Source organism: Chelonus insularis, unplaced genomic scaffold (genome assembly GCF_013357705.1).
Source record: "Chelonus insularis isolate UGA/USDA-ARS -01 unplaced genomic scaffold, ASM1335770v1 contig_124_pilon, whole genome shotgun sequence".
NCBI lineage: Eukaryota > Metazoa > Arthropoda > Insecta > Hymenoptera > Braconidae > Chelonus > Chelonus insularis.
The window spans coordinates 110,048-128,424 of NW_023276365.1; the positions used below are offsets into that span (position 1 = coordinate 110,048).

General features: G+C 34.4%; 5 protein-coding genes across 11 annotated transcripts; 2 read left to right on the top strand and 3 right to left on the bottom strand.

Moving 5' to 3' along the window:
- Nucleotides 1–1,376: 1,376 nt before the first annotated feature.
- On the bottom strand, nucleotides 1,377–7,672 carry LOC118066975 (max dimerization protein 1-like). 5 transcript variants are annotated; one of them, XM_035083458.1, is made up of 8 exons: nucleotides 7,518–7,672; nucleotides 5,643–6,280; nucleotides 5,467–5,560; nucleotides 5,336–5,365; nucleotides 2,902–3,016; nucleotides 2,488–2,824; nucleotides 2,248–2,384; nucleotides 1,377–2,171 (listed from the first exon to the last, which is right to left on the bottom strand). In XM_035083458.1, exons 2-7 carry the CDS (start codon nucleotides 5,695–5,697, stop codon nucleotides 2,248–2,250), a joined length of 768 nt encoding a protein of 255 aa, XP_034939349.1. In that variant the 5' UTR covers nucleotides 5,698–6,280; nucleotides 7,518–7,672; the 3' UTR covers nucleotides 1,377–2,171. The 5 variants fall into 5 exon arrangements, with proteins under 5 accessions (XP_034939349.1, XP_034939358.1, XP_034939378.1 ...); XM_035083467.1 differs by having other exon boundaries at nucleotides 7,461–7,617; XM_035083487.1 differs by lacking the exon at nucleotides 7,518–7,672 and adding an exon at nucleotides 7,297–7,420.
- Nucleotides 6,818–11,092, top strand: LOC118066942 (putative helicase mov-10-B.1). 2 transcript variants are annotated; one of them, XM_035083407.1, is made up of 3 exons: nucleotides 6,818–6,988; nucleotides 8,205–8,305; nucleotides 8,506–11,092. In XM_035083407.1, exons 2-3 carry the CDS (start codon nucleotides 8,241–8,243, stop codon nucleotides 10,952–10,954), a joined length of 2,514 nt encoding a protein of 837 aa, XP_034939298.1. In that variant the 5' UTR covers nucleotides 6,818–6,988; nucleotides 8,205–8,240; the 3' UTR covers nucleotides 10,955–11,092. The 2 variants fall into 2 exon arrangements, with proteins under 2 accessions (XP_034939298.1, XP_034939289.1); XM_035083398.1 differs by lacking the exon at nucleotides 6,818–6,988 and adding an exon at nucleotides 7,809–7,973.
- Nucleotides 11,093–11,103: 11 nt separating this feature from the next.
- On the bottom strand, nucleotides 11,104–12,478 carry Coprox (oxygen-dependent coproporphyrinogen-III oxidase). The gene has a single exon (XM_035083444.1). The coding sequence runs from the start codon at nucleotides 12,351–12,353 to the stop codon at nucleotides 11,199–11,201; it is 1,155 nt and encodes a 384-aa protein (XP_034939335.1). The 5' UTR covers nucleotides 12,354–12,478; the 3' UTR covers nucleotides 11,104–11,198.
- A 194-nt stretch (nucleotides 12,479–12,672) lies between these two features.
- LOC118067624 (RRP12-like protein) lies at nucleotides 12,673–16,968 on the top strand. The gene is made up of 2 exons (XM_035084459.1): nucleotides 12,673–12,925; nucleotides 13,006–16,968. The coding sequence occupies exons 1-2, from the start codon at nucleotides 12,790–12,792 to the stop codon at nucleotides 16,779–16,781; spliced, it is 3,912 nt and encodes a 1,303-aa protein (XP_034940350.1). The 5' UTR covers nucleotides 12,673–12,789; the 3' UTR covers nucleotides 16,782–16,968.
- On the bottom strand, nucleotides 16,875–18,225 carry Grx3 (Glutaredoxin 3). Of its 2 annotated transcripts, none has more exons than XM_035084505.1 (3): nucleotides 17,931–18,225; nucleotides 17,238–17,869; nucleotides 16,875–17,161 (listed from the first exon to the last, which is right to left on the bottom strand). In XM_035084505.1, the coding sequence occupies exons 1-2, from the start codon at nucleotides 17,978–17,980 to the stop codon at nucleotides 17,251–17,253; spliced, it is 669 nt and encodes a 222-aa protein (XP_034940396.1). In that variant the 5' UTR covers nucleotides 17,981–18,225; the 3' UTR covers nucleotides 16,875–17,161; nucleotides 17,238–17,250. The 2 variants fall into 2 exon arrangements, with proteins under 2 accessions (XP_034940396.1, XP_034940387.1); XM_035084496.1 differs by having other exon boundaries at nucleotides 16,884–17,158; nucleotides 17,931–18,219.
- Nucleotides 18,226–18,377: the final 152 nt, after the last annotated feature.

The window sequence follows — 18,377 nt, forward strand, 5'->3', positions numbered from 1 at the left end:
CATTCGATGGTTCATTAATGCGGTTGAGAAAAGAAAAAATCAATAATACCTCATTCATTTAAAACATACATTCAATGAACTTACAATTTTTTTTTAAATGTTCAATAAATGGAAATAACAAATTGTTTTATTTAAATATTTATCCCAATTTTTATCGTACGCGCATTTACTCTGCATTAATTTGTATTGCTGCTGCGTGATCCGCATTTAATGCCATTAAACTCTCCCACTTTATTATACAAATAATTTTTTTATTTCAATGCACATCACTACCGTGTTATTAAATTCATTCACACACAATCAATTACACGCTACATACACACATTAATATGAAAAAAATGTTTTTTTTTTTTTTGTTATTTCATTGCGCATCCAGAAGATAGCCACTTCTCATCGGCGATTCATTAAATCATTATATAGTTTATTCTAAATCCAAATTCCGAGATCATTGATTACATTCGTTCATCAGTCTCCTATTATTTTCAAGCTACAATGATCACTTCTTTATTTCATCTCTTGGTGAATTAGCATCAATTACACATCAAATCATTTATTCCCACGCTCACATAATACACATTTTATTACGCTACCACTGGAGCACCGTAAACAACATATCTCACATATTTGACCCACGGGTTGCGCATGATACAGGGACTTATAGAATTTGTACTTTTTCAATATACATATTATATACGAAACGACGTAAAGTATATTGCATACGTCGATAATATTTAATCATTTATTTTTTGTTTATTATTAATTAATACTTAATAATATGATAATTTGTTTTAAAGTGTATCTTGTAATTATTTTATTATTTTATTTATGAACGCGTTGATACGCGTCCCTGTGTCATTTGCGCGTCCGCATAGCACGGACTTTGTTGTAAACATCCCGAAGTTTTTTTAAGCATTTATATTTATGAGAATAATTTTTTTTTTTTTTGCATTTTAGAAAATTAATTAGTACGTTTCTAAATTGATTTAAGATTTTCCAATAATAAATCAGTTGAAATTTGCGCCGAAGAGCCTTGACGAACCCTCTTGATGTTGAATGCCCGATGCGAGGGATCACATGCCTTATCAATTTTAATGACAGTTGTGTCCTTCGCTTCAGCTAAAAGTGTTATCTATGTTATTCTTTCGTGCCAAACAATTTAACTTTTAATCTTATTAAATATTTTGTTATGTTTTCTCTGCACTTGAACTTTAATATTTTTTTATCAATATGTAAATTTTTCGGGGTTATTGACCTCGACAGATTTCGAGCATTTATCGAAATGATAAATTAAAATAATAATAAAGTATACAATAAAGTACGTATAAAAGATAATAATGATATTGCGAACTTTTCGTAAGTGTTTTGTGTTACTATTGTTCATTTGTTGATACACTTTTTTTTTTCGCTTATACTTTGGTAAAACCGACATCTAAGAAAAATAATAAATAATTATCACGCATAAAATTAATTGATAATAAAAAAGCTTACACGCTCTAAATTAAAAAGTGCCAAGCACTGTTGATATAAGATAAAGAAAAAATATTACTGAATCTGGGTTAATTTTTTTCTTTTTAGTTTTTGTTTTTTTTTTTCCTTTTTTTTTCAAATTAAAATATTCTCATGCTTATTTTAATCAATTTGCTCTACTTATTTTGCAATTTAATATTCGATCCCTCGACAACGTTTCGTCTGGTTGTATTCCTCTTCTAGCGCTTTTAATTTATTTTTTGTTACAAGCAATAATCACTATGTATATCAACGCTTTTAAAAGTGTATATACAATAATTTTACTGAAATATTAAATAATATACAACCAAAACGTTTGTAGAACCAATAAATAATTTGAATCATTTTTTAACCATTCATGACTCAATAACAGTTTTGAAAAAAAAAAAAAATCCCTTATCTTTGTACATAGTACGTCATGAATTAGTACGATTTTGATAGCTCATGTAGAAAGTTTTCTGATGAATAAACAGTGGAAAAATTAATAAATCCGCAGATATATTACTTTTTGCACCCCGTGATTTTTTCTTCAATAAGTCTAATCATAAAACGTTAATAAACCAATTAATTGCTAGGTCTTCGGCACATTATTATCATCATGATTATCATCATAGTTTCGGAATGCTCCTTTTTCATGTTCCGTCCTTCATAAATTCTAATTTTATCTGCAATGGTAGTTATAAATATACCAAGTTTCTCAAGTGTTTGTTAACATAAGACTTAAATGGTAAAAAAGTTTACCTAAAGATTATCCATCATTTCAGAAAGAGTCAGTCGTGACGTAGACATTGCAACGCCACTATCGCTACTACTTTGTACGCTGCTGTGATCATCAGTATCTGACTGATTGCTAGTGTAGCCAATCACGTCCACTTCGTCTGTAACAATAATGATAATAAAATTAATTAACGATCGTGCTTATAAAGACTAATGTCTCTCTACAAAGGAGACTTATCGTTGGTGTTTAAATGCGGTACAAACCAGATTCTGAGACAGATGGACTACCCGTGGATCTTTCGGAGTTGCCAGAACTGCCAGCAGAACCAGTAGAAGAGACGGTAGTTACGGAACATTCAGAAACACTTCGTCTCTTGGACATTAAAGCAGTGGCTACAGCAACAGCCGCTGAATTGCAGGAAGAATTTGTTGGCGCACTCGTGCTCAACCCATGAATGCTATTATCAAAACTTTGAAGACCACGTAATCCATGGATACTTGATTGACCCGTTAATTGCTCATATCGTCTTCTTAGGTACCGATGTTCTCGCGATAATTGCTCTTTGTGCGCCGTATGTTTTCTTTCCCGTTCTTCTAAGTTCTAAAAAAATCATAAATTTAAATAACAACTCCAGTTAAGGTCAACCAGTGAAATATGGTTAATAATAACAATTATACCTTTATGAAGCGTTTAGCTTTGGTCAATAAACCAAGCGTTGTATGCCTAGACGTTTCAGGTCCTAAAGGCACTAAAACTTTCAGTTTCTCAAGACAATTCCTGAGGTGTGCTCGTCTGAAACATGAAAGAAAAAGCAAAAATTGAACATCATCCAGATAAAATGTTGTTTGTTCTTTCTTTCAATTTTTTTTTTTTTGCAATCATTGCCATTACTATCAATTGTACGATAGAAAAAGAATATCAATGACGTGCAGCAGAGCGAAAATAAGAAGGCAAAAGTTACGAGGTTGTTTACAGGCGAGTGTTGAAGCGATCTAACTCATGGCCGGGCGATGCACTCTGCATCGTTGCCAAGCTTGGCCACAATAATCGCGCACTTGGCCGACGCTCGTCTCGTGGCCAGAGTGTGCAGTGTGGCTACATAAGCCATGTAATACTTGCTGTAGCACCCGCATGCCTTATACAGTCCCGGCCCAGAAAGAAAAGATACACGCGTAACCTTTGTCTCATATATCATTCCACCGTGGGATTGCGATTGCAACTGAATATCAGTGTTTACTTCAGAGGTTCATGAGTTAATCGAGACAATGTTTTTTCCATCAGAATAAATATCATTTGGAGAACCCCTAGAGTGATCTAGGCTGATCAAGAAGCCTTTCATAAATATATTATGAAGACCATCATTATTCAGTGTGATGATTAAAAGATGTTGTCGTGGGATAAAATAAAACAAGATATTCTTGTTGGATTGGCGCATCTCTAAATCAAGATCAATTATAATTTGTTTCTACGCTGGCAAGAGGTTTAGTAGAAGAGAAAAAAGCGTATCGTCACGCAACACGATGTGAACAGGAGCGAGGCGAAGTGTAAGAGGCGAGTCAGCCCACGTCACGTATTTTACATAACACTGACTAGGATCCCACCCGCTGGTTAGCGGGAGTATCCGAGTATCGACCGTACGAAATGTTCGTCGTATCGATTACTATCCCTTCTCCTCCTCATCCTCCTCTTCAACCACTTCCACCTTCTCCCCTTTCTGCTCTCTACCTTCACCTCTTCGCCCTTCTCAATGTTGTCTCTACCCCTCAGCTTGACTCGTCCATGCCCTTTCCTCTTTCCCGTCAATTTTATTTCCTTCCTTTCTTCTTTTCTACACTTTAACTTGCCCCTTGCGCGCCTCAGGACTCAAGCTACGTCATTGCTGTGGCTAGACGTCATGTCTATCACTCACGGATCATGCAGATTTTATCGCGTCTCTTTGTTCTAGTTGATCATCATTTTTCATCCTGAAGTTTGCATATTCTTCATTCTTTTATTTGCTCTCAATAATTTTTCAAACTTCCCATGATAGATGTGACTATGACAAATGATCTTGCTTGCGTAAATGTTTACATAATAATTTCCTCGTTAACTTTTACTAAAGAATTTAGTTGTTTTTTTTCTCCAATCTCTTGAAAACTCTTCTTCCTCTTAGTTGTTGCTTGAATGTTGACGACGCATGGCAACTTGCCATCTGTACCAGAACGCTATACGTGTTTCATTTGAAATATCTAGTGACCTCCATAAGAGACAGGGGATGACAGTTGGAAAGTAAAGAAAGAAGAAAATGATAGAAACTTTAAGTCAAATTATTTTCTCTTACATTAACATCATAATCGTTATTATTAATAGTTGCAAATTTCTTCATATATTTAAGTTTAGGATTAGTTGATAATAAAAGTATTTTCAAAAACTTTCGATTGAGCTCCACTGTCCTCAAGGGCTCAAGGTGAACAGGCTTCAACCGGCAATGACGGTACAAATAAACGATTGGTGCACCAAGAACGCCAGTAATAGGTAGAAAATCAACAATTTGCAAAGTTCACTGATGCGAAACTTACATTTGTATTGAATGAACGGTAGTCGTAATACAATAAGAAAAAGCAAAGCTTATGTCAAGGTTAAAAGTTGCATGGTAAAGCCGCGCGACACGAGGATCTGCGAATCGTATAAATTTGAAACATACAGAGCTTTATATCTCAAGTTTTTTGCCAAGTTACAACTGCCCAACCGGACGAAGATCGCGATCAGATCCTGAAAAACCTCGAGGGAGTAAGACGTTGTTAAAGTGGAAAGCGTTGAATGGCGTTACAAAGAGAGCCGCTTAAAAATTCAATGCATTTCAAATGGTTAGAGAAGAAACCTCCAGAGTCCAGTGGTCCTTTTCTTCTCTTCCAACTCTCATCACATCACTCCATTGCGTCTCTAATCCTTCTACTCTGCTTTTTTTTTTTTTATTTATTTTGCAAGTGATTTTTTCCCCTACTATTCAGTCGCATGTAACCAATCCAAACGGACAGTTGAAAAACAGTGACAGCATAATGAACTTCATGAGATAATTGGAAAACTGTTGAAAGAATAATTTATATTATCTTGACATTAAGAATAACTTACCGATTTTTTTCCAGTTCATTGTGGGTAGTCCTGAAAAGGAAAAATAAATATTTAATATCCTTTCAGCTTTGATAAAATGTTCTAATATGTCAATTGATTTTTCTTATGTAAATTAAAATAATAATACCAACCTACTACCCTGGGATTTTTTCGTCTTTGTCCTTTTGGAGAGTGTCCGTAGATCATCAGGTATGGGCATAGTCGAAGCATATCCATGTTCAGCTTCTGTAGCAATACACAATGTCAAAGAAAAAAATCACGAACAATCACAAAGGAAAATACTCAAAGTACTGAAGACACAACTGACCTCTTTCTCGTCGTTCAATGTACTCAGCGGCCTGCAACAGTGCAGCAATGCTCATATTTTCAACTTGTTTGATGTTGCTGATATTTTTTTGACTTGTTAATGAAGTTTATTACTGCAATATTATATGGAGCCTTTCCGCCGGCCCGCCCCGCGTTTCGTCAGATCTCAATCGTTCGCGCCGGCCGGCCGGCACTTTACTTATGACACTGTGACTTTGTTCCCCCTTCACACAAACACATGCACACTGATTTTAAACTCCACAATAAGACTTTACACACGCAGCAGTTGCGTGAATTATCGTGTCAGAGCTGACGGGACAGGCCGATGTAAGTGCGTCCCCGTGTTTGCGTGACGTTACCACCGAACCGTTAATGGAAGTGTGACAGAAGCAGGCCTTTATGACACGTAGAGCAATAACTTCAAAACTGCCAAGTATCTTAGAAAGTTGTTTTTTATGACTGAAGATTGTCACAGCACCGATGATATCACTCTCACGACCAATCACAATTAAAAATCTTTGATGAAATTACACTTCTCCAATGTTTTTTCAAGTCTTTGTTTTCCTAGCTTCTCCTTCCAAGTTCTCCTCTTCCTTTTAGTACGTTCACCGACCACGAGTACCGTGACACATGGGCTTTCTGTGGATCAAAACAACAATGGCTGCAGCTTCAATTCAAAACAAATGGTGGTTTTAAATAAAAATATTATCATTAAATGTTAAAAATATTAGTTATAAGAGACTAGGAGTCTTTATTTACTTAATGACTGATATAAATCTTATAAAAAATCGTAAGATTAATTGCGTACGTGTTTGACAACCATCAAGTTTTAAAGACATGTCAAAAGCAGCGTTGTGCGCGCGATCTATAGACGCCGTTCCCGCGCGTAATAATCGCCTTTATATAAACAAACTTGTAATGTACACGAAACCATAGTTTTTTATATCTCAAGCAAAAATAAACTCATTTCTCGAAAGAGCATATTTCTACAGATGATAAAAAATGATCGACTCTAAAAGAGAGAATGGAATCGAATGGCCGAGGTCACTCGCGTCATACGCGCGTGACTGTCACCGATCCGATTGTAACTTGAAATCGTGGAAGCATTCGAATGTACTCGAAGCTTTTTCTCTCTACTTGAACTGAATCGCATCGGGAACTATACTACATATTTTAGTCACGCAACGGGAATACGACCACCACACAGATGAGAGGTAAGTCATGAGCCAACGCAGACCTACCTACCTTTTACACGTTATATTAGACAGCTACGTACACATCAACACGCGAGGGGTTATGCAAGGGAACGCCAATTGAAATACAGGAATCGAGGTACACGGACTTTGGGTAAGTACGCTGTAAACGTCATACGAATGATGGCGCGCTCCTGAGCGTAGGCGTGTATGTGTGACCTTTGTGTGTATGCGCGGATTGAAAGACTACTGTTGCTACCTACGAAACCTCTCGCTTTTTGGCTGCGTGGTGTATCATTTTTTTACCACTCAATTACTATAATCATACTATATTCTCTATAAAATATCATCTTATTCTAATAATTTCATTCCTAACGTGTCTTGTTTTTTATCATAAAGAAACGTCAAAAATCTCGTGTTTCTTTGTCATACTCGTGATTAAATGACTCTGTCTCTATCTACCTATCCTTGTTGTTCTTCATGCACAACACTGCGCCGTTTCACTCATGGACATACACATATACATACACACACAACAGTTATACTCGAAGCCCGTTTAACACTACGATTCCTTTGTTTCGTTTCGTGTGTACTAGCTAAAGGCACATTTTTTTCACAAAATTTACCATTTAAATGATTTTTCTTAACATCAGTTAGAAATAAATAATGAATTTATAACTAACCGATGATCACGACGACGATGACGAGTCGACGGATGAACGACAGTCTGACACCTCCGCACTTCACAAGCACTCTCACGCTTTTATCGATGTCAAATGTTTCTGCATCGTAGAAGCACTAGTCGTTGTTCCTTACGAAAACGATGATTGGTTCGCGGGTTCATGAGTGCACTTCACTAGCCAATGAACGTAAGCGAGACAAGACGAACTCACACGCCGCCACCAGCCACCGCCGGCGTCACGTGAATCTCATGCCCGAAAACAAAACAAACAGCTGGCCTATCATTTCGAGGTTGTGCTTGGTGCGTTGTAAAGTAATACCAGCAACAAAGTCTTCGCTGTTACCAGCTGCTGCCACTGTTTGGCTATTTTATCTTGAATATCTTGAAATGCCTTCAAAAGTCATACCTGTACTTTCATCATTAGTTTAACGATTCTACCTGAGTGTTGACTTTTGAGGTACGTTTAATGTATTTATTTACATTCATTTGCATGGTGGCTAAGATCATTTATAATCCGAAATGGTCACTGTCAGGTAGCTTCATCTTTTTGAATAACTACGTCATTCATAAATAATGAGGGCGTTCCCGCTTTTTCTTACCGATCGTTATTATTTTGATAAGCATTTTACAATTATATATTTCCTTTGTTTAAGGAAGCTAATTGTATTTTTTTTTGTTTTATTTATAGATTTGATCAGTGGAAGTTATTATCAAATATTAAAAAATGAGTAACCACTTAATACCGGATGTGATAAAAAATGTTATAGAAGACCGAAGTAAGAAAGATTGGTGAGTGAAAATAATTATTACGCAATACTTAAAAAATTTCGTAGTAGCCATCTTTTAATTACTTTTTTTCAAATTGAGTCGTTTTATTTTTTCTTAAATTTAACGTTTTCATTTGTTCTTTTTTTTTTGTTTTCTTTATGCTTCTACATAAATTCAATGAATACTAATGATTGGTGTTAATAAACATATCATGTTTACAGCATTTCGAATGCACCCAACTTCTACATGAACCCAGCATTTATACCTGGAGTATTAAGAATAGCCCTAGATCATTACGGTAAAGCTACTAATGAAGTCCCTCCGCCCGCACAAGACTACCACACAATACTTTCTGGTTTATCTAATTTTAAAGAATGGACTCCTGAGATTTATTGGTATTTGTGGAAATTATTACTCTATATTGAATATTCTCAATCGATTGAAGATATGAAACAGTACTCTTTGAAAAATCAAACAATTAGTGAATCGAAATATCAAGCTGGATCTTTTATAATTCCTGTTAAAAATTTATCTGAAGATAGACCATCGATCAAAGAAAATGATAAGATTGATTTACTTCAGGTAAATGGTAAAAATCATTGTGTTGGTACTGTGTCTTGGGTTGGTAAAGATTATGTTGTTGTTGAAGCAACCGCAGCGTTTGCGAATAAATTTACAACGGATCAAATATTCAATGTTGAATTCAGATGTGATACACGAACGTTAACATGTCTAAATTATGCTCTTAACAAGGTATATCAAAATAGAATGGTTTCAATGTTTTTTCCTCAGAAGAATGTAGACATAACTGAATCCAAAGATATTGACATAAATTGGATCAATAAAAATATTGAAACAAATCCTGAACAAATGCAAGCAGTGAAAAACATATTAAAAAAAACATCACATCCAGCCCCTTACATTGTTTTTGGCCCACCTGGTACAGGGAAGACATCGACGCTTGTTGAAACTATTTGTCAGATTATGATACGAAATCCATCAAATAGAATTCTTATATGTACTTCATCAAATTCTGCTGCTGACGAGATTGTTGAAAGATTAATAAATCAATTCTCTTCAGTAGATGATACAATTTTCCGTATGTATGGTGCATCAAGAAAAAGTACAGAAATAAAACTACAATTGAAAACAGTTTCTAATTTTGCTGATACTACAACAATCTCTCTAGCCGAAGAAGTATTCTTAACTAAAAAAATAGTAGTCACAACTCTTATGACATGTACTCGTCTTCACGCTTATAAGTTAAGAGCAGATCATTTTTCTTATTTATTTATTGATGAAGCTGGTCAAGCTTCAGAGATAGAAACTCTTATTCCTTTTGTTTTAATGAGCAGCATGGATACTAATAATCAATGTCGCATTAGCGGACAAGTAGTTATAGCTGGTGATCCTAAACAACTTGGTCCATTTTGTCAGTCGACATTAGCAGAACCTTTGCTTTCAAGGTCTATGTTAGAAAGGTTGATGGAATGTGGACCGTACTTAAGGAATGAAAATAATCAGAAATATGATTCACTGTATGTCACCAAATTAGTACAGAATTATCGTTGTCATCATTCTATTCTCCATGTACCTAATATTTTATTTTACGATGGGGAGTTGATCGCTAAAAGTGGTAAGCGTACAACCAAAGCACTGAATTGGTCCAAGTTACCAAGGAAAGGTTTTCCTATAATATTTCATGCTATACGAGGTAAGGAATCTCGTATAAAAGATTCTCCAAGTGTATGTAATCACGCGGAGGTTAATATTGTTATTGAATATATTAATGAATTACGGAATTCAAAACATGGTGAAATAAGTGTTAACTTGAATGATATTGGAGTAGTTACTCCATATAGACTTCAAAGAACTATGATACATCAAGCATTGCAAAATAAAAATCTAGAAGAAATATCTGTAGGCACTGTTGAAGCATTTCAAGGTAAAGAAAAAGATGTCATCATTATCTCGACAGTACGTACGTGTGTATACACAAGGGATAATGAATACTTTATCGGATTTCTTTCTCATCCTAAACGATTCAATGTTGCATTAACGAGAGCCAAATCACTGTTAATCGTCATTGGACATCCTGATGTTTTGCAACAGGATCATAACTGGCGGACCTTTATAGAGTATTGTTTCGATAATAAAGCTTGTAAGGGGGAGCAATTTACTTTAAATCCATCCGTTCATGATTTACAAATCCGTCAATTTGGAAGAAGTTTTAGAAAAAATAAATATAATTATGAACGATACAATAATGATCAAGATCAATATTCTGTTATTGAAGATGAAAATTCATGTCTAAATCGTGAAGATACATTTAATAAAAATCGACGAAGACGACTACCAATCGGTCCTCTCCCAAAAGAAATAATTGACTCTGAAAATGCAATAAAGATGTTTTTAAGAGATTGGCAAAATAATGAACTTCATAAAAAAGAATATTCAAACTGGGCAGATTTTGATGTATGGTCTGATCAGTCACAGGATTCGACGGACGAAGATGAAAAACATGATGATGATGATGATGAATCATGGGAATCTGATTCAAGTTTAGAAGTGGATAATTTCTCCGATAATTATTTCAAAAATTTGTTGATTGATGAGAAAGAGTTTGAATCAGAACTTAATACACGTATGGCTAAACTAAAACTGGGTTAATAAATATTATCCAATTTCGTTAGTATCATTCTTGTTCAATATTACAGGCAATTAACTTAAGAGTTACAAATTCAATCAAAGATAGAAAATATTTTTTATTGTTTGATAATAAATCTTTTATTTTATAACGACCAATAAATAAAGAAATATAATTTTTAAATCTCTCTTCTTTATTTATTATTTAATGGAATAACAACAATCAGTCTTATTTATTAAGTTGTGAACGGCATTTTATTCATTTAGCTTATTCAATATTCAACCAATCTTTCGGAGTACGAAGAACTTCCGTTAATTTAGCTTCAGCTGAGCCTGGCTTCGGTTCATGCATATATTCCCACCTTGCAGTTAATGGCAAAGACATTAAAATGCTTTCATATCTAGCACCCGGAGTATATAACCCGAACTTAGTTCCTCTATCGTATATCAAATTAAACTCTACATATCTCCCTCTTCTGAGTAATTGCCACTGTCGCTCAGCATATCCGTATCCATCATCTTTGTGTTTAGACACTAGTGGAATATAAGACGGAATAACTGACTCAGCACAAGACTCAACAAATTTAAAAGCTTCTTCTTGGCCTGGTGTATCGAGATCATCAAAAAATATTCCTCCTACTCCTCTGCGTTCTCCACGATGAGTTATAAAAAAATAATCATCACACCATTTTTTAAATTTTGCGTAATATGATTTATTATGTTTATCACAAGCAGCTTTTAAAGTTTTGTGAAAGTGACGAGCATCATCTTCATTCAAGTAATAAGGTGTAAGGTCTGTACCTCCACCGAACCACCATTGAATGGATCCATCCTTATTTTTGACTTCAAAATAACGGTAGTTAAAGTGAATAGTTGGTACCATAGGATTCCTGGGATGTATTACAGCACTAACTCCAGCTGCAAAAAATGGTAGAGAACCTTCTTCCATTTTTTTACCCCGTGCACGCATCTGTTGGATAGCACCTGGTGGGAGTGTCCCTGATACCACCGAAATATTTACTCCAGCCTTTTCTAAGACTGTACCGTCTTGTAGGACGCATGTGATACCACCACCTCCTTCTTTACGGGACCATCTGTCTACTTTGAACTTTTGTTCATCTTCAAAACTCTCCAAAGCCTTACAAAAGTCAGTTTGAATTTTCATTATCAACAACTCCATTCTGGTTTTCATATCATTTTCACTGTTTTTTAAATCAGACACTGGAGTGATAGGCTCAGCCATAAATGATGATACATTCCACTGTGATTTTGCAGCATCAGCATTTCTTGAACGATTATAAGTTACAAAACCGGATGCTAATATTCCGGCACCGACACAGGTGATTTTGTATGCCTTTTTTTGATTACTTATAATTATAGCGCTTATGGCTCTTAAGTTATTAAAAAATATTCGGGTTCCCATAATTTTTTATATTTTACTGTCACTTCCGTGTCGTTACATTCAAGTTAAATTATGGGTTTATAAAAATATAATTAGTCGAAGATCTGTACTGAAGATCAGCTGTTTTTAGGGCACTGCTAATTATTCACGCGGAAAATAATAACAAACTATGAAAAAATTAAAATCCCTAGAAAAAATTTGAAAATAAGTAATATGCATTAGCGACATCTGCACACACAAATCCTATGTTGTGTTTGCCCAAATGTTACCAACTGTCGATAATCTACTTTCATGAGTATACTTCCTAGAAAGTTTTTTTTTCCTATCCGTGCACGTGTTGAAGAAGCTCCAATACGACATGTGTACGGGAGTGTATTTCATGTCAAATTAAAATAAGTTTTATTGAAGAATTCAATAAGTTTAATTAAATCACGTGAAAAATTGGATTACTAACAAAATGGGGAAACTCGGACCTCGGTTATCAAGCAGAAAGAAGGCGAAAAGGTGGCCTAAAGGCCAAAGTTCAAATTCTAACCCTCAAACTCGAAAATATCGTGATCAAGCACGATCTAGATTTTTTTTCCAAAATTCAGGTATGTAAAATGATTCTTCTTATAAAAATGATTATTATTTTATCATAATTATTCAATATTCGATAATTTTCCATTCATAGGTTCTACGGGTTTGACAACTGATGCACTGAAAAAACATGATGCCTTACAAGGTCTGGATCCTACAGAGAAAATTGAAGTTGAGGATGACGAAAGTATGACAACTGGAACTTTTAAGACGTTTGGTACATTCGCTAGCAATTATAGTAATTGTACCAATATGTCATTTGGTCGTTTCCTAACTCGTTTCCAGTCATCATCGTTAATCCATAAAGAGATGTTGGCTGTTCTTGCAGCAGTGACTGAAGTAATAAAACAAAATGGAGGTACCGAATCATCAACAGAATACTACGCTGCATTTATGACAACTCTAGAGCAAGCAGAATCTGAAGAATCTGTTGCAGCAATACTTTCTCTACTAGGAATGGGATTAAAAACGGTTCCAAAGAATGTTATTAAAGCCCAATTCAGTCAAGCAAGTCAAGTATTTATTCAAGTACTTACAAAATATGTCGAAACTGACAACTTTTTAATTCTACGGCATTGCATTGGATGTTTATCCATCTTATTGCGAGCTCTAGAAGCGGTAGCGTGGTCAAGTTCATCAACAATGCAAATACTCGATGGTATTCTAACGTTTACTATCCATACTAAACCAAAAGTTCGTAAGGCAGCCCAACATGCTGTTTGTTCAATTTTAAAAGGAAGTGATTTAATGAAAGTTGATAATCCACCCGCTTATCATCCAGCAGCTTCACAGATTGCAAAGTATTGTCTCCAACAATTTGAAAATGCTGGACAACCAGGTACAATTACTACCACTCTTCATGTTCTGACTCTTTTAAAAGATATCATGCATCAATTACCTAAATCCTACGTCAAAAGTATTTGTGAAAACCTTCTAAAAATTATGACGCTGAAGAATCCAGTGGTAACATCTTGTTGCTTTCAAACGTTTCATAGTCTCTTCGTTTCTAAACCATCAGAGTCAGTTTTGCCATCACAATTGAATGCACAAATAATTAATGCTCTATATGATTACCAACCAGCTCCTGGAGATACACAACCAACTCTTGCTTGGCTTGCTGTGATGCAAGAAGCACATGCGAATCTCGCAAATACTTCTCTTTATCTCTGTTCAGCGAATCTTCCACAAATTGTTGAAAAATCAACAGAACTTTGGTTGTCTGACAAAACTGAAGTGATTGCAGCAGCATCTCATACAATTAAAACACTCTTTCAGGTTTGCCTACCACCAATGTGTGGAGATGATGCTTACAAATACAAAAAGACATTGAAAAAAATTATTCAATTAATTCGACAAGGAATGAAATATCAATACAATTCAGCATGGCATCATGTTCTCCACTTGATTGCTGTACTTTTCCAAATCACAGGACTTACTTGTCAAGATGATTTGTCTCCAGTTTTAATGGAACTTGCAGAGTTGAGAGATTCCTATAAATTTACTTACAATTCAGAAGTAGAGTATGCAGTTGGAGCGGCAGTCAAATCAATGGGACCTGAAGTAGTTCTTGGAAAAATTCCCTTACAAACTATTACTGATGGAATCGACTTGAGAAGAAGTTGGCTGCTTCCTGTATTAAAGGATTGTATCAGCAAGGCTTCGCTTTCCTATTTTATCAATCATATGTTACCATTAGCTACCATGTGCGAAAGAAAACATAAAGAGTTGAAGGACAAAAATGATGGAATCGGTGCTCATAGTTATGAGTTATTAACTTCACAAATTTGGGCTCTTCTTCCAAGCTTCTGTAATAATCCCAGTGATATTAAGGATAGTTTTAAGAGTATTGCAAGAGTTCTTGGAATGGCAATAAGTGATAGGAAAGATTTAAGATTGTCAGTAATGGCTTCATTACGTAAATTAATCAATAAATCAGTTGAAAATGATAAAAAAGAGGATGTCGAAGAATTAGCGAGGTTTGCTAAAAATTATTTACCTTTATTGTTCAATTTATATACTACAAAACCTAATGGATCTGATGAAGAAGGTCAACGACTTGCTGCTTTTGATACAATTAAAGTTTACTTAACTATTACTTCTAAGGAATTATGTGGGGAACTGTTCGATAAAGCTCTTAGCAAACTACAGGAGCCAGATCAGAATGACTTTGTTAAACAAGCTGTGTTTGATTTGATTAGAATTTTAACACAATTTACTGATCAAAATCGGCTTCAAGGATTGTACGAAAAGTGTATACCTATTTTGATGGATGATAAGAATTCTAAGGACCAAAAGAAAGCTTACAGATTCTTGGAAGAAATTTGTGGAAGTTCCCATCAAGTTTGTAAAGACTTTGTTTCTGAGAATCGCAAAGGTATTCAGAAAATACTCATTAGAGCAACACCAACAGTTTGTACGACGAGTCGGGGAGCCCGATTACGTTGCATTGGTCATTTAGTTAAAACTCATCCTAAACTAGAAAAAACTGAATTCCTTAAGTCTATTGTTCCTGAAATAGTTATGTGTGTGAAAGATTTAAATGAAAAATGTAGAACATCTGCTTATCAACTTCTCAATGATATTGCGGATAAATTTATGAGTAGTCCTGGACACTTTGATGATTATATTCAAATGATCACAGTCGGTCTTGGTGGAACACCGACTTATGTTAGCACAACTCTTTTGAGTTTAGCAAATCTAACATATAAATATAATGGATCGATAGGTGCAGCAAGAAATCAAGAGATTTTAAATTGTACGTGTACTCTTCTAACAGGTCCGACAAGAGAAGTCGTTTTATCAGCTTTAAGTTACATTAAAGTATATTTGTCTTCATTTCCGACACCAGTAATAGGACCTAATTTGCCAACAATTATTCAAGGTCTTACTGGAATGACAGATGATTGTAAACGACATTTTAGACAAAAGGTTCGTGATATTTTAGTTAAGTTAATCAGAAAGTTTGGTTTTGATACAATTGTGGGAATGATTCCTCAATCAGATGAATTAATGCATAAAAGAATTAAGAATATTAAAAAAATTGAAGCTCGTAAACAGAAACTTAAAGAAGAAAAGAAAGAGCAGAAGAACAAAGATGATAGCGATGATGAATTCAATGTTAATAGAAGACCTAAGAGTATGGAAGAAATTTTGGCTGATAGTGAAGAAGAATTTGATGATAGTGATATTGAGACAGAAAAGAATGCTAAGAAGAAAACAGGAAAGCAGACTTGGATTCAAGAGAGTGCTGAAAATATCGTTGATTTTGTGGATCCTTCTGCTGCAAAGAATATCACAGCCACGAAACCTGGACAAAATTTGATGTCTGGAATAACCAAGAAAAATAAATCAAAAGATCATGGATTCAAGACCTCTGAAGATGGACGATTAATTATTAAAGACAGCGATGATGATGATGATGATGATCTTGAAAATGAACAAAAGAAGAAGAAAAAGAACAAACTTCCATTCCTCGGGAGTGATTCTGATGATGATTATGAAGATAATGATGAGGATGATAGTAAATCTGTTGCTTCCAGTAAAGCAGGTTTACCTAGAAAACGTAAACTCAGTGGAAGTACTGATGCTAATAGTGTTTCAACGTCCAAATATAGAGCCGGTGGATCTGGAATTCATCGGCCATTAAAATCAGCTAAAGTTGAGTCAGCTCCTGGATCTGAATACAAATCAAAGAAAGCTAAAGGAGACATTAAAAAGAAAGGAAAGCATGATCCTTATGCTTATCTTCCTTTGACGAGAGCAGCTTTGAATAGAAGAAAGAAATTAAAGAATAAAGGGAAATTTAAGGGTATCATTTCTGGTGCCAAAAAAGGAGCTCAAATTGGAAGTAAAGCTAGGCGAAAGAAATAAGGAATTAATTTTTCTTACAGACTGTTATTATTATAAATTGTAATAATAGTTTTGATTAATTATTAATGATAAACATGAATTTTACTTTTAATTTGAAAAAATTGAATAATTTATTTTAATATGTACGTTTAGTTTACATATAGACTTTGTAATTTTAAGCTTATGTAAATAAACCTTACATACCATTCATTATATTATTATTATTCTATCATCAATCACCTTTTTTTTCAATAGTTGTAAGAGAGGTTTCATTTTTCTTGTTGTAAATCCCATATAAATGATAATCAATCGAATTACAATAGTAGTTTTGAAATAATTACATTAAATTAGTTGTCTGAATTGAAATAACTTATATACAAGCTTGGACAGTTGATTGACTGCTGAAAAAAAAAGTTTCCTGAACAAACTAATAATATTTAAATTTTTGTATGCTTGAATGAAAAATATTGTACTCACGCTTAATTCAGATTTAAGATTTTTTCGGAAGCTGGCCACTGAGCTCACCAGTCTTGTTCATTTCTTTTACAATATCCAAACCACCAATTAATTCACCATTTATATATAATTGTGGATAAGTTGGCCAATTACTAAATTTCTTTAAACCTTCTCTTACAGCATTATCTTCAAGAATATCAAAAGTTTGATAATCTGCATTAAGAGAATCTAAAATGCCAACGATTGTTCTAGAAAACCCGCATTTCGGTGTCGTTGGATTTCCCTTCATAAATAACATGCAAGGTGCTTGGTTTATTAATTTTTTGAGCCTCTCTTCTAATTTAATTTCTGAATTTTCAGAAGATGATCCACAAGATTCATTTTTTAAATGTTTTGCAATTTTATCTCCTAATTCTCCTGGATTAACTCCATCAACTCGATCCACAACTTTGGAATTTTTTATCAAAATAATTGTTGGTACTGCACTGACTTTATATTTTAATGAAACTTCAGGAATTTCTTCAGCTTCGATTGTAGCATATTTAGCATCTTTGTGGTTATCTGACTTTGCCAAATGAACTAAAAGACTATTTATTTGAGTACATTGATCAGCCCATGGAGCATAGAAATGAATGACCAACAATTTCTCATCTCTGAAGAAAATAAAAATAAGGTTAGAATAAATAAAATATCATCAATTTTCATTTAACTCACTTGATGAATTTATCAAATTCTTCCTTTGACTTTAACGCTGATATTGTCATATTTTTTGATCACTTTTTAACTTCGTTAATTACAATTGATTGCAGAAATTCAGAAAAAACACCGGTTTCCAAGTGAATTACACTTCTGAAGATTTTGGAATTTTATTAACTCTGTTTTACCAACTGAAAACGGAATTAAGTTTGAGAAAAATAGCGTTTTATTTGGTCCACGCAAACAAATGGCACGTTGGATATCTTGCTGTGATGTGAAAATCCTTCTCTTTCTCTTTGATCTCTGCTCTCGTCTACCTTCGTAGGTTTTTTGCAGTTGCGCTGTAGAATTGTCAACATGAGTGTGTGAACAAAGAACAGAAACCAACACTAATACTCGGTTCTCTGGTGTGAGTTAGCTCCGTTTATATAAAATCTGAATTGTGACATTCAGTGAGTAGTGAGT